At 41.7% G+C, this 15,484-nt stretch overlaps 1 protein-coding gene across 8 annotated transcripts in view; it reads left to right on the top strand.

Moving 5' to 3' along the window:
• The first annotated feature begins 4,879 nt into the window (after positions 1-4,879).
• ZNF583 (zinc finger protein 583) overlaps positions 4,880-15,484 on the top strand; it is a 36,272-nt gene continuing 25,667 nt past the window's right edge. For 7 of the 8 annotated variants that reach the window (XM_057719626.1, XM_057719625.1, XM_057719624.1 and 4 more), the window contains exons 1-2: positions 4,939-5,081; positions 7,010-7,102. In XM_057719626.1, coding sequence (XP_057575609.1) covers positions 7,094-7,102 — 9 coding nt within the window. In that variant the 5' untranslated portion in view covers positions 4,939-5,081; positions 7,010-7,093. Of the gene's footprint in view, positions 5,082-7,009; positions 7,103-15,484 lie in introns of all 8 variants that reach the window. The other variant, XM_057719627.1, reaches the window with a different exon arrangement.

Here is a 15,484-nt window from a genome sequence, read left to right as displayed (position 1 = left end):
CTTAAAAATCCAGGTTTAATAAAAGACTGGTACACTTGGAATGTAAAGCTAAAGCACTCATGTAAGGCAAACTACATCATAAGCAAAGGCAAAAGACAGATGACAAAATCTTTACAACTTTATAAATCTCAGATAAGGAGCTAATATTTCAAATATATAAAGACAAAAAGCCAAAACATGCAGGCAGTCTCTGAACTCAACTTAGTAGATTGTTTTTTCTAATAGTTTTGGTGTAGTGATTTGGAAACTTGTGTGCATCATAGGGTTGAGTAAGTGAATAAATGTATTGATTGTTTGGAGCCAGTGTTTTACTGTGGGAAGAGAGAGAAAGGATAATGGAAGATAAGGAAGAGCCCTATGATGTTGGGTTGGTGTGAACTCTTATAATTAAAAATATGTTTGTGTACCTCACCCAGATCAGTGTTAACACCCGTAGTGAGGGCATGCTGATATCATTTACCCCTGATAAGATGTGGTGGAAATGGCACTTTACCTCTATGGTCTTCCTCCCCAAAACACATAACCCCAGTTTAATGACAGAACATCAGACGATGCCAGTTCAGGGATATTAGTTAAAATATCTGACCTGAACTCAAAACTGTGAAGGTTATTGAAAATGAGGAAAGTCTGAGAAACCATCACAACTAATAGGAGCCTAAGGGGACATAACTACACTAAAACTAATGTATCCTGAATGAGATCCTGGAACAGAAAAAGGGCATTAGATAAAAACTAAGAAAAAATAAAGTGTGGACTTTAGTTAATAACAGTGCATCAATGTTGGTTCATTAATTGTTTAAAAAAAACAACAACCCACAAACTAATGATAGGGGAAACTGGATCAGAGTATGTGGGAACCCTCTGTACTATCTTTGCAGTTTTTCTGTAAGTCAGAAACTTCTAAAATAAAGTTTATTTAAATTAGTTTTTACAAAAAGTATTTGTGTGTTTGTGTATTTTCTACTTCTCTATTTGGTGAATGGGCAGTGATGCCTCAGTAGCAATAAGCAGACCTTAATCTCTAAATACCATTCCCGAAGAAAAGGAACCAAAGCTTTTTGGGGTAATGTCTGATTCCCAGAAGATGGCAGAGAAAGTAGATCAGTATGAAATATCTTCTTGTGCCAAAAGGTAGGGAGATGCTCAAAAAATATCACGGATGATTCCCTGCTCACAACTGTGATGGGTGTAATAGTACTAAACTTGCCATCTCACTCTATAAACAAATAGAAAACTAGGTAATATGTAGGAAACAAGCCTTTTCAGATGTTGGACAACTGGTAGTGCAAGACTTTGATCCCCAAGAGACGGAAGAATAAATGACAGCTGCGATGGCTGTCTCTGGAGGCATATTCCAGACAATGAAGGAAGGAGGAACTCAAGCCGGAGCACAGCAGATTTGCTAAAGTGACACAAACGACAGAACTTGGTGAAACTGAAGTTACTGGAATTTGCCGAGCAGAGTGTGGAAGAGGAAGAGGAAGGAGGAAGATAGAGAAAAGAACTCCAGAAATATGCATAGGAGTCTCCCTGATTTTTTGGCTGAAAGCTAAGCTGCATATAGATCTATTTAAAGTGAGGAGGGATTGAACCTGCATCCTCAGCAGTGAAATCATGGAGTCATAACCACTGGACTGCCAGGGACTTCCCAGAACTAGGGCCTTTTGCCCAAAGCCAGCACCAACTTAGCCACATGAGTGAGACACCTGGAATGAGATATTCTGGTCCCAGTTCAGCTTTTAGTTGACTGAAGTGCTAAATAACATCTTGAGCATCTTTTTATGTGCTCTTGGACCTTTTGTTTATCTTTTTTGGAGAAATGTCTATTCAAATCCTTTGCCCGTTTTTAAATTGTATTAATTATTGCCGAGACCAGCTCCGCGACTCGAGGTGAGTGACGGGTGCTGCAAGCTTAAAGAAAACACAGACACAGATTTAAGAGAAAGATGGGACCAGGGGACTCAAGACCTCTAGGATCAAGAGCCTTGCTGATTGATCCCACGTTGCTTTTATTGAGTTCTTGGCATAGCCTAAGGGTCTAACACTCCCAGTTTAGTCCCACAAACAAGGTTATCTTTGAAATAAACAAACAAAGGCCTCACATGACTGGGGCAATGATCTTTGCCTCCTGGGTCCGATTTGAGCAGGGTGTGGATCTGAGCTGGGCTTGGAGAGCAAAGCAGCCCTGGGGGCAGGAGGCCTCTCTCAGAAGGATTAAGGGTCTGTGCCCCACCCCTGTTGGCCCCTCTGCGACTGTGCCTGTCTCAGGTTGTTCCCTGAGGAATCTTACCTGTCTCCGGCTAACCAGCCATCCTCCAGGGCCAAACAGGGTGATATGAGGTGTGCAAGTGAGAAAGGGGCTGAGCCCCCAGAGAGGGTCAATATTCTGTTTCCACGGTAGCCTATGCCCCCATGGTCTCCACGCCCAGCACCCTTAGTTCCTCCACTGCTCAAGCAGGACATTCTGCATCCAGTCACCTGGCCCACATACTTTAATTACTTTTAGTAACATTTACAAGGTTTCAGAAAGACTTCTGAATGTCTTCCCACAAATTATATTTTTATTAGTTACTTGTTAAGTATTCTTTACATATTTTGGATACAAGTCCTTGTCAGAACTGAATTTTTGATAAGGGTGCAAAAGCAATTTAACGGAGGAAGAATAGCACTTTTAACATGACGCTGGAGCCATTAGACATCCATAGCCACAAAAGGAAAAAGAGCTTTGACCTCACACCTCGTACAAAACTTAACTCAAAATAGAGTACAGACTTAAATTTGCTCCAGTACTAACCCATGAAAAAATAAATATCTTCATTGGGACAATGAGGGCAAAATAATCGGTCTTTCTGTCTCGGATTCCATATTGTATCTCCAATACTTGAGATTATGTACTTAAGTTATTACATTAAATTTAGATATGCTAGGTAGACATCCGCTTGCTGATTATTGATTTGAAAATGATAAATGTATTTTTTACGCAAGTCACAGTAAATTGTGATACAAATTTTGTAGAGGGTTCTGCCAACAGAAGATGTTTAAAAGGTAATGGTTAAAAATGAAAAATGTTATCACCTATCTTCTTCAGGCTAAAGATGCCCACTTTCCTCATACATTTGTGAAATGTGGAAAAGGCGGCAAAAACCTGGACGTTTACTGACATGTCTTAACTTGCATAATGTTTGCACAGTTTCAAAAAGCAAGAGGTAAGGTATCAGTCATAATTTCAACACTAAAACACAAAACCAACTTGTGTTCCTTTTACTTTTTTATACATAGGAACAGTTTTCCAATTTTGCAATCTTCGTGTAATTGTAACAGCTCTGTTCCTCCTTAAAACAAACAAAAAAAACAACCCAAGAAATACTTACATGGGTTGCTTCATCATCACACGATTATTTTTTTTAAGCTCTTTATTGGAATATATTTGCTTTACACTCTTGTACTAGTTTTTGAGGTACACCAAAGTGAATCAGCTGTATTTATACGTATATCCCCATATCCCCTCCCTCCCGCGACTCCCTCCCCCTCTCCCTGTCCTGGCCCTCTAAGGCATCACCCATCAAGTTGATCTTTTGCTATACAGCAGCTTCCCAGTAGCTATCTGTTTTACAGTTGGTAGTATAAATATGTCTATGCTACTCTCTAGTTTCAAACAGATGTAATTTCTCGACTTTTAGCCATATTGTTTATATTCAACATTTTATTACTGTATACGATGTTTCAATATCTTTATGAATATAACATTTGTTTTTTTTACGTTTCCTCAGTATAAAAATTCCCAGCTCATTTAATGCTTTTTGTCATTGGTTACTTTGGTGAGACAAGTTACACTGAAGCTCTGTATCCTATAACCCAATTTTTTTTTTTTTTTTGCCTTTTAAAAAATTTTATTGGGGTATAATTGATTTACAATGTTGTGTTAGTTTCAGGTATAGAGCAAAGTGATTCAGATATATATGTACATACAGTCATTCTTTTTTAGATTCCTTTCTCATATAGGTTACCACAGAATATTGAGTAGGGTTCCCTGAGCTTGTTGGTCCTTGTCCTATAATCCAATTTCAAAAGAGGTGAGATATAAACGTGGGTTAAGATTAGAAATAGGAGTTTATGAAGTATTTTCAGACATAGGTTGAAGAGGAGTAAGAGGATGTAACAAAGAAGCGAACATCTGAAAGAATGATCTTTACACGCTTCTTTTCTTTATAACGCGTATCAATTCCCAGTATATATTAGTACCTTTTTTTTTCTCTTATTAAATTTCTCCCACATTAGAATGTCAGCTTCACGGGTGGGGATTTTCGCACGTTCACAGTTGCGTCCCTGGCGCCTACAACAGTGCTTGGCACACAGTTGGGACCCAATAAATTGCGAATGAAAGACAGGATACGGAGGACAGAGAAGAAACAGGAAACTAAAGAGAGGAAAGAAAGAAACCGCAAGCACCTGAGCTCTTGACTACCCCCACATCCTCCCGGAATCCCCCTCCGGCAGGCCCTGCCCTCACACCAAGCCCCACCAGCTGCGTTTTTCCAGCGCGGGGCCGCGACCTTTCACCTGCGGCGCGCGAGCGCGGGCCCGGCCGCTGCGCGTGAGCAACACAGCCCCTTCCGCCACGCGCGCGGCGCGTGCCCCGAGTCTGGACGCCTCCGCGACGCGAGGAAGTTGCGCCTGCGCAATTCGAACCGGCTATCCACGTCTGGGCGGGATTCGGTGGGGGTCGGCGGGTCGGACGGCCTGAAAGGGGGGGGGGGGGCCGGTGCCGCTTCTGGGTCGGAAGGTCGGGGGTTAGACAGCGTGGCAGAGGCGACGCGAAATGTAGGACGCCGGAAGCAGCTGCTGGCCCGGCGCCCGCGGCGAGCACTCCCAGGATGCTCCGCGCCGCACCGCGTCCGACCCCGGACTCCATTTCCCGGCGGCCACTGCGGCCGGCGTCGGCGGCCTGCCCGAGCGCCGCGGCCCCTTTGTGCGTCGGCCGGTGGCGCCGGAGATCGAGTCCCCGCCCCGCCCGCGGGGCGCTCGGCTCCCGGGCTCCGCGAACCGTGGGGAGCGAAGTGCCGACCCTCGAGGAGAACGCGGTGAGGAGGTCGCGGCGGGAGCGGGCCTGGGCAGGCCTGTCGGGCGGGAGCGGGCGTGTGAGGGAGCCTATGACGGTGGCAGCCTGGGTCACAGCGTGTGTGACCGTGTTTGAACAGAGTGAGACCGTGTCACTGTGTGTGAGGCTCTGTGGGACCGAGGGAGAGTGTGTGACAGTGTTTGAGAATGTGTGACAGTGAAACCGTGTCACTGTGTGTGTGTGTGACTGTGTGAAGAGAGTGTGACTGTGTATGGGACCCTGGGAGACCGTGTGTAACCGTCTCACTGTGTGTGTGACCTTGTGTGTGGGACTATGTGCGACTGTATGTGAACTTCAGAATGTGACAGTATCTGTAACCGCGAACGTGCACCTTTGTGTCTGTTCATGTGAGACTGCTTGAGATTGTGTGACCCTAGGAGTGTGTGACAATATATGGCGCCATGTGTCATCATGTCAGTGAGTGTGACTGCGGCCCACTATGAGGGGAGGCCCGGCTACCGCTCGGGGGCACGTCCACAGGCTGCCAGGGGAGCTGCCAGCACGAGGGATGGTGTGGTTTGTGTGGTGGGTGGGAGGCTGTGTGGATGCTTTGGGAGGCTAGTGTGCTCCAGGATTTGGGAGACTGTGTTGTAGGGGAGGGACAGAGGTTGAGATGGGAGAGAGATGGAGTTTGAGAGAAGAGAGGAAGAGGGAAGAGAGCTGGAGAGGCGGAGAAAGCCTTAGGACTGAAGAGCAGAAGACTGAGCTGCTGGACCTTAGTCCTCTCTGGCGCAGAAGGTCTTAGCGTCCCTCTCCTAGAGAAGAGATGAGAAAAAAGGAAGGGGAGACCTACTGTGTGGCATTTATGAAAATAAATGACTCAATGATATCTGTTGAGCACAAAGGATGTCCAGCTACTGTGCTAAATGCTTTATGGGGATCACCTCATGACCCTCACCACCGCTGACAGTGTTGTACCACTCTGTTAATGAGGAAATGGAGGTGTGGAGTGGAGGTTGCAGAGCTAGTTGAGTGGTGGATCAGATGTTTGAGCACAGGCATTCTGATCCCCAGACCTAGTTGTTCTTACCAAGTTATGCTGCTTCTAGGATAATTTTACTCTCCAAGGCGGTGAAGTTTAGTGGAAAATAACACATGATTAAGGAGTTACAGTGACTGTTTCTGCATATCCCTCCCCATGCCCCGTTTCTGAGGGAATTTCTTAGAACAGTTAAGAGAGTGGTTTTCAGGTGCATTTTGTTATAAGCCAGAACCAGAGGCATGATGTCCTTTTTGATTCAGTGTCCTCCAGACCACATGACTCCTCTGATGCCTACTCTGTGTAAAGATGCTTTCTCTGAGGCATTTATTTTGTAGCTTTATCTTTCATTTTTGTAGCAAGGGTGGGGACACATTTCCTTTCAAGGTCATCATCTGGTGGAAAGACTAATGAGTCAAAGCTGGATTCCAGTTGTGCTCAGTTACTTAATTACCATGAATGAAGCCTTGGATAATTTCACTGATGAATAGCCTTCATGTGTGAAGGGGGAATAATCCTTATTTGGCAGTGCATTCTGAAGAGTAAATACTGTTATTGCTTATAAGTATAAACAAGGAGGTATCTTATACACAGAAAGTTTATGTTGCATATTGAGATCTAAAGCATGTGGGAGATTTAAAAGGAATATAATCTGTAAAATGTTGAATCACTATGTTGAACACCTGAAATTAATATAACACTGTAAATCAACTATACTTCAAGAAAATATAGTAAAGCACCTAGGTGAAAGAAGTGTAAATTTAGATAGGCATGACCAATTTAGTGACATCTTTTATCTACTTCTGTGGTTGGGGAGAAGGGCAAAGAGAAGGCGAGGAGAGTTTCTAGGCTGGTGATGCTAGGAGCTGAGGGCAGGCCCAACATCTTACATTTTCTTTCTCTCGCTCCAGCTCTGTTTTCTCTGGACACTGCCCTTCTCCCAGAGAGGAGCTGGAAGGAGGAGGACAGAAGAGCTGTCTTAAATTCTTAAAGCCATGTCCGAGGTAAGGAAGCATTTTTTCTCTCTTCTCTGAAATGCTTTGTTTTTCAGATTTTATATGAACATTTTGCTTTTCTTCTGAAATTTCCCATTCTACCAAAGTTCCATTTATTCAGTGACCTGGTCCTCATGTTCTCCAATCTAGTAATAGGAGGCCCCCCAAAGTCCAGTGAGCTTCCTTTTTTTTCCTCAGCCAGAATTTTCATCTTCATTCGGGAAACACTAGCACTTCCTGTGGGTTAGGTGTTCTGTTGGGAGGTCTTAAGAGGCAAAAATACACTCCTTGGTGGAATATGAAAGTCTTCACTGTAGGGACTTGATTCACTGAGGTGGGTGTTCAGATAGGACCAACGGTTTAGAGCTTTTCCACAGACCTGAGTTTGAGTAGACAAGACAAGGACTACTGGGGAAGTCTTAGTTGTAGTACATGACAGGGTGTCTTGCTCAAGGTAATTTTGAGGAGTGGGATTTGTTGGGTCTTGAGTATTAAAATGTGGGTCAGCTAGGGCAGGAGTTTTTTCCAGGCACTGTGTGGGCACTGAAGAATAGGATTCCATGGAAGTAATGAGGTCCTGTTCTAGGGATATCATGAGTTAGTAGCAGGCTACAGCTAGAATCATCCAGTAAAGATTAGTGGAGTTAATATGGAAAAACAGCAGGAAATTTTTTGAAAAAGGAGAATAGGAGGGAGTATTGAATTTACATTAAAAAATGGCTACATACATCTGTAATAACAAAAACAGTAAATAGTGTAGAATGGGAACCAGAAGAAATAAATGCAAAAATCCACATATAATGTCCAGAAACAAATGCAAATATAAATAAGAATGGAATATATTTATTCATTCACTGAACATATAGTTATTGAAGACTATTGTATATTAAGTTCTGGCAATACTGTGGTTAAAAAAAAAAAAGATATTGTCTTGTCTTCATGAAATTTAGTGTCTAATAGTTTGTTTATTGCATGATAATGTAATGATGTTATTTTTATTTTTTAACATTTTACTTATTTTTGGCTGTGTTGGGTCTTTGTGGCTTTGCGTGGGCTTTCTGGAGTTGTGAACGGGGGCTACTCTTCATTGTGATGTGTGGGCTTCTCATTGTGGTGGCTTCTTTTGTTGCGGAGCACGGGCTCTAGGCGCATGGCTTCATTAGTTATGGCTCACGGGCTCTACAGCATAGGCTCAGTAGTTGTGGTGCACGGGCTTAGTTGCTCCACAGCATGTGGAATCTTCCTGGACCAGGGCTTGAACCCATGTCCCCTGCATTGGCAGGCAGATTCTTAATCACTGTGCCACCAAGGAAGTCCCTGTGCCATATTTTACATTCTACATATAAGTGGTATCATATGGTATTTGTCTTTCTCTTTCTTAGTTCACTTAGTATGATAATCGCTAGTTACATCCATGTTGCTGCAAATGGCATTATTTCATGGCCGAGTAGTATTCCATTGTATATATGTACCACATCTTTTTTTCTTTTTTTTTTTTTTTTTGGCAGTGTTTAGGCTTTCTCTAGTTGTGGTTAGTGGGGGCTACTCTTCGTTGTGGTGGGCAGACTTCTCAATGCAGTGGCTTGTCGTTGCAGAGCACAGGCTCTAGGTGCGTGGGCTTCAGTAGTTGCAGCATGCAGGCTCAGTAGTTGTGGCACACAGGCCCTAGAGCGCTCAGGTTTCAGTAGTTGTGCCTTGTGGACTCAGTAGTTGCAGTGCACAGGCTGTAGGGTGGGCGGGCTTCAGTAGTTGTGGCACAGGGGCACTAGAGCACACAGGCTTCAGTAGTTGCTGTGTTCACTAGTTGTGGCACACAGGCTCAGTAGTTGTGGCACATGGGCCTAGTTGCTCTGTGGCATGTGGGATCTTCCCAGACCAGAGATTGAAGCTGTGTTCCTTGCATATTGGCATGTGGATTCTTAAGCACTGTGCCACCAGGGAAGTCCCTGTACCACGTCTTCTTTATCCATTCTTCTTTCAGTGGACTTTTAGGTTGTTCCCATGTCTTGGATATTGTGATTAGTGCTGCTGTAAACATAGGGGTGCATATATCTTTCTGAATTATCGTTTTGTCCAGATATATGCCCAGGAGTGGGATTGCTAGATCATATGGTAATTCTATTTTTAGTTTTCTGACGAACCTCCATATTGTTTTCTGCAGTGACGGCACCAACTCACATCCCTACCAATGGTATAGGAGGGTTTCCTTTCTCCACGCGCTCTCCAGCATTTGTTATTTGTAGACTTTTTAATGATGGCCATTCTGACGGGTGTGAGGTGGTACTTCGTTGCAATTTTGAATTGCATTTCTCTAATAATTAGCCATGTTGAGCATCTTTTCATGTGCCTGTTGGCCATCTGTATTTCTTCTTTGGAGAAATGTCTGTTTAGGCCTTCTGACCATGTTTCTATTACGTTGTTTGTTTTGTTGTTGTTGAGTTATATGAACTGTTTGTATGTTCTGGAAGTTAAGCCCTTGTTGGTCATATCATTTGCACATATTTTCTCACATTCTGTAGGTTGCCTTTTCATTTTATTTGTGGTTTCCTTTGCTGTGCGAAAACTTGTGAGTTTGGTTAGGCCCCATTTGTTTGTTTGCTTTTTATAAGTTTTATTTATTTATTTATTTATTTATTTATTTATTTATTTATGGCTGTGTTCAGTCTTCATTGCTGCAGGCAGGCTTTCTCTAGTTTCAGAGAGCAGGGGCTACTCTTTGTTTTGGTGTGCAGGCTTCTCAGTGCAGTGGCTTTTCTTGTGGAGCACTGGCTCTAGGCACACAGGCTTCAGTAGTTGTGGCTCATGGGTTCAGTAACTGTGACTCACGGGCTCTGGAGCACAGTGTGCTCAGTAGTTGTGGTGCACAGGTTTAGTTGCTCCACAGCATGTGGGATCTTCCTGGACCAGGGCTCGAACCTGTGTCCCCTGCATCAGCAGGCAGATTCTTAACTACTGCACCGCCAGGGAAGTCCCCCTGTTTGTTTGTTTTTATTTCTATTGCCATGGGAGATTGATCTAAGAAAACTCTTGTGCAATTTATATCAGAGAATGTTTTGCCTGTGTTCTCTTCTAGGAGTTTTATGGTGTCATGTCTTATGTTTAAGTCTTTAAGCCATTTCGAGTTTATTTTTGTGTATGGTGAGAGGGTGTGTTCTAACTTCATTGATTTACATGTGGCTGTCCAACTTTCTGAACAGCACTTGCTGAGGAGGCTGTCTTTTTACTATTGTATATTCTCGCTTCCTTTGTGGAAGATTAACTGACCATAGGTGTGTGGGTTTAGTTCTGGGCTCTCTATTCTGTTCCATTCATCCTTGTGTCTGTTTTAGTTCCAGTACCATGCTGTTTTGATTACTGTAGCTTTGTAATATTGTCTGAAGTCTGGGAGGGTTATGCCTACTGCTTTGTTGGGTTTTTTGGTTTTATTTATTTATTTAGTTAGTTAGTTATTGGCTGTGTTGGGTCTTTGTTGCTGCACACGGGCTTTCTCTGGTTGCAGGGAGTGGGAGCTACTCTTCATTGTGGTGTGTGGGCTCCTCTTTGTGGTGGCTTGTCTTGTTGCAGAGCACGGGCTCTAGGCGTGTGGGCTTCAGTAGTTGCAGCACATGGGCTCAATAGTTGTGGCTCATGGGCTCTAGAGCACAGGCTCAGTAATTGTGGTGCACAGGCTTAGTTGCTCTGTGGCATGTGGGATCTTCCTGGGGAAGGGATTGAACCCGTGTCCCCTGCATTGGCAGGCAGATTCTTAACCACTGCGCCACCTAGGAAGTCCCTGCTGGGTTTTTTAATATTTATTTATTTGGCTGCATCAGGCCTTAGTTGCAGCACATGGGATCTTTCATTGCAGTGTGTGGGCTTCTCTCTAGCTGTGTGTGGGCTGCAGAGCGTGCGGGTTCAGTAGTTGCAACGTGCAGGCTCTAGAGCATGCAGGCTTAGTTGCCCTGTGTAATGTGGGATCTTAGTTCCTTGACCAAGGATCGAACTTGCATCCCCTGCATTTGAAGGCAGATTCTTAACCACTGGACCACCAGGGAAGTTCCCTGCTTTGTTCTTTTTCTTCAGGATTGCTTTGGCAATTCTGGGTGTTTTACGGTTCCACATGAATTTTAGAATTTTTTTGTTCTACTTCTGTGAAAAATATCATGGGTAATTTGATAGGGATCATAATAAATGTATAGATTGCTTTAGGTAGTACAACCACGTTAACAATATTCTTTTAATCCAAGAGCATGGGATATCTTTCCATTTCTTTGAATCATCTTCAGATTCCTTTAGTAATGTTTTATAGTTCTCAGCATATAAGTCTTTCACTTCCTTGGTGAGGTTTATTCCTAAGTATTTTATTTTGGGGGTTGTGATTTTAAAGGGTACTTTTTTAAATATTGCTTTTCTTATATTTCATTGTTGATGTAAAGAAGTGCAACCAATTTCTGTATGTTAATCTTGTGTCCTGCTGCCTTGCTGAATTTGTTTATCAGTTCTAGTAGTTTTTGTGTGGACTATTTAAGGTTTTCTATCAATATATATAGTATCATATCATCTACATATAATGACAATTTTACCTCTTCCCTACCAATTTTGGATACCTTTTATCTTTTTCTTATCTGATTGCTGTGGTTAGAACTTCCAGTACTATGTTGAAAAGAAGAGGTGAGAGTGGGCATCCTTGGCTTGTTCCAGATTTTAGCAGGAAGGCTTTCAGCTTTTCACCACTGTGTATTATATTGGCTGTGGGTTTGTCATAAGTAGCTTTTATTATCTTGAGATATGTTCCCTCTGTACCCATTTGGGTAAGAGTTTTTATCATAAATGGATGTTGAATTTTGTCAAATGCTTTTTCTGCATCTATTCAGATGATCATGTAGTTTTGTTTTTTCTTTTGTCTGTGTGGTGTATCACTGATTAATTTGCATGTGTTGAACCATCTTTGTGAACTTGGGATGAATCCCCTTGGTCAGGGTGTTAGATCCTTTTTTTATGTGTTGTTGGATTTGGTTTGCTAATATTTTGTTGAGAATTTTTGCATCTACATTCATCAAGGATACTGGCCTATAATTTTCTTTTTTGGTGGTTTTTTGGTCTGGTTTTGATATCAGAGTGATGGTACCTTCATAGAATGTCTTTGGCAGTGTTCCCTCCTCTTCACTTGTTTGGAAGAGTTTGAGAAGGATCAGTATAATAAGTTTCTTTGTATGTTTGGTAGAATTCGCCTGTGGAGCCATCTGGTCCTAGAGTTGTGTTTGTAGGGAGTTTTTAAATTAAAGATTGTGTTTCAATTCTAGTGATCAGTCTATTCAGTTTATCTCTTTCTTCTGGATTCAGTTTTAGTGGGATGTATGTTTCTAGAAACTGTCCATTTCTTTTAGGTTGTTGAAGTTGTTGGCATATAATTGTTCATAATATTACCTTATGGTTTTTTGTAGTTATGTGGTATCAGTTATTATGGCTCCTTTTTCATTTCTTATTTCGTTTATTTGGGTTCTCTCTTTTTTCCTCTGGCCTGGCCAGAGGTTTGTCAATCTTGTTTATCCTTTCAAAGAAACAGCCCTCAGGTTTATTGATTTTTTTCTATTGTTTTTTAAATGTCTATTTTATTTATTTCCTCTCTGATCTTTATCATCTCCTTACTTCTTGTGACTTTAGGTTTTGTTTCTTCTTTTTCTAATTCTTTTAAGTGGTAGGTTAGGTTGTTTGAGATTTTTGTTATTTTTTGAGGAAGGCCTGTGAATGTCTAAGAACTGCTTTTGCTCCATCCCACAGATTTTGTATGGTTGTGTTTTCATTGTCATTTGTCTCAAGGTATTTTTAAATTTCCTCTTTGATTTCCTCATTGACCCATTGGATCTTTAGTAACATGTTGTTTAGTCTCCATGTAATTGTTTTTTTCTCATTTCTTTTTTTGTGGTTGATTTCTAGTTTCATGCCCTTGTAGTCAGAAAACATGCTTGAGATAATTTCTGTACTCCGAAACTTGTTGAGGCTTGTTTTATGGCCGAGTATCAATCCTAGAAAATGTCCCATGTGCGCTTGAAAAGAATGTGTATTCTGGTTGGTTGTTTGTTTCAGATGTAATGTACTGAAAATATCAAGTCAAACTGTTCTGTTGTATCATTTAGGATCTCTGTTGCCTTATTGATTCTGTCTGGAAGATTTGTCATTGATATGAATGGAGTGTTAAAAATCTCCTACTATTGTTGTAGTCCTGTCAGTTTCTCCCTTTATTTCTATTAGTATTTTATGTATTTGGGTGCTCCTATATTAAGTGCATATATGTTGATGAGTGTAATATCCCCTTTTTGTCCTGCTTTATCTTTCTTTATGGCTTTTGTTTTAAAGTCTGTTTTGTCTGATACAAGTATTTCAACCCCACTATCTTGTTACTTCTGCATGAAATATCTTTTTCCATTCCCTCATTTTCAATATCTTTGTGTCCTTAGCCCTAAAATGGGTCTCTTGTAGGCTGTATATTGTAAGCTCTTGTTTTTCTATTCAATCTGCCACTCTTTGTCTTTTGATAGGAGTATTTAGTTCATTGACAATGTAATTATTGATAGATATATATTTGTTGCCATTTTAAACCTTGTTTTCCTGTTGATTTTCTGTTCCTTCTTTGTCCCTTTCTTTTTCTTGTTTTTCCTTTTCTGGTTTGATGATTTTCTTTTATACTATACCTTTGTTCTTCTGGTTTTTGTGAATATATTGTATGTTTTTTGATTTGTGGTCACCCTATTTTTCAGGTATGTTAACCCCTTCCTATATCTACTTGCCTTGGATTGGTAGTCATACAGGCTCAAACACATTCATCCTAGGAAAGAAAAAAAAATCTACATTTTCTTACTCTCTTCCTCCACATTTTGTGATCTTGATGTCTTCTTTTACATCTTATGTGTCCTTTTGCTGTTCATTGTGGTTAGCATTATTTTCACAGAAATTTTTGGATTTTCTTTTTTAATCTGTGTACTGGCTTATTTAAGTGATTTACTTTCCAATTGTGATCTTCTCTTTCCTATAGATTCTTAGTTTTCTATTTAGAGAAGACCTTTCAATAGTTCCTTTAGGATAGGTTTAGTATTGCTCTATTCTTTTAGTTTTTGCTTGTCTGGGAAATTCTTTCTCTCTCCTCCTTTTCTTAATGATAATCTTACTGGGTAGCATATCCTTCATTGCAGATTTTTCCCTTTCAGGACTTTGAATATATCTTGCCACTCCCTTCTGGACTGCAACATTTCTGTAGAGAAATAGGGTGAAAGCCCTATGGGGTTTCCTTGTAATTAACTGTTTTTCTTTTGCTGCCTTTAGAATCCACTCTGTAACTTTTGCCATTTTTATTATAGTATGTCTCTTGGTGTAGGTCTGCTTGGGTTTATCTTGTTTGGAACCCTCTATGATTCCTGTACCTGGATATCTGTTTCCTTCTTTAGCTCTGGCAGCTTTTCAGCCTTAATTGTTTCAAATACATTTTCGATCCCCTTTTCGCTTTATTCCCCTTCTGGAGTTGCTATTATGTATAGTTTGGCATGCTTTATATTGTTCCAATTGCTTTCATTTTTTTTCATTTGACTTTCTTTCTGCTGTCCTCGTTGGGTGATTTCCATTATTTTATCTTCCAGGTCACTTATTCGTTCTTCTCCATTATTCATTCTGCTCTTCACTGCCTTTAGCCCAGCTTTTGTCTCTGCAAATGAGTTTTCTAATTTTTCTTGGTTGCTTTTTATAGTTTCTAGTTCCTTTTTACAGTACTCTGCATTTCTATTGATAGCCTTTCTTAATTCCTTCAGTATTTTCATTAGCTCCTTTTTGAAATCAGTGTCTATTAGACTGAAGAGGTCTGTTTGTTCTTTCAGGGGAATTCTCTTGGTCTTTTAATTAATTTGGAGTGGTTCCTGTGCTTTTTTATTTTACTTATATTTCTCTTACTCTGTGAATTTAGGAAAAACAATTATCTGCTGTGGTCTCGGAGGATTATTTATATGAAGGGGCTTCCCTGTGTAGCTTTTGTGGGTTTAATATATTCAGCGCAAGGGCTGTCTTTAGTATGGATGCCTGCCGCCTCTTTCACCAGCATGTGCTGGTCATTATCCCCTTGATAGGGGGTGTGCAGGTACAGCAGCTGGTGCCCAGTCCTGGGGTTCTCAGTGGTGGTAGCAGCTCCAGTGCACCCCAGGAGCACAAGATGGGAGTGGAGGTGGCTTACCACTTGTGGAGTCCAGGAGGGAGGGAGGCAATGGGGGCTCGCACTCATTGCTGGGGTCCAGGAGGGAAGCGGTGGGGACTCGCTACCATTCCTTACTTCCGGGCGGGTGGCCACTGGCAACAACTCCAGGGGTCCAGGAGGGAGGCGGCGGTGGTGGCTCACAGCTGCCCCAGAGCCCATGCCGGCAATGTCCTGCT

This window comes from Hippopotamus amphibius, unplaced genomic scaffold (genome assembly GCF_030028045.1).
Source record: "Hippopotamus amphibius kiboko isolate mHipAmp2 unplaced genomic scaffold, mHipAmp2.hap2 H_1, whole genome shotgun sequence".
NCBI lineage: Eukaryota > Metazoa > Chordata > Mammalia > Artiodactyla > Hippopotamidae > Hippopotamus > Hippopotamus amphibius.
Note: the sequence above shows the minus strand (reverse complement) of the source record. Positions and strands in the feature narration are given on the sequence as shown.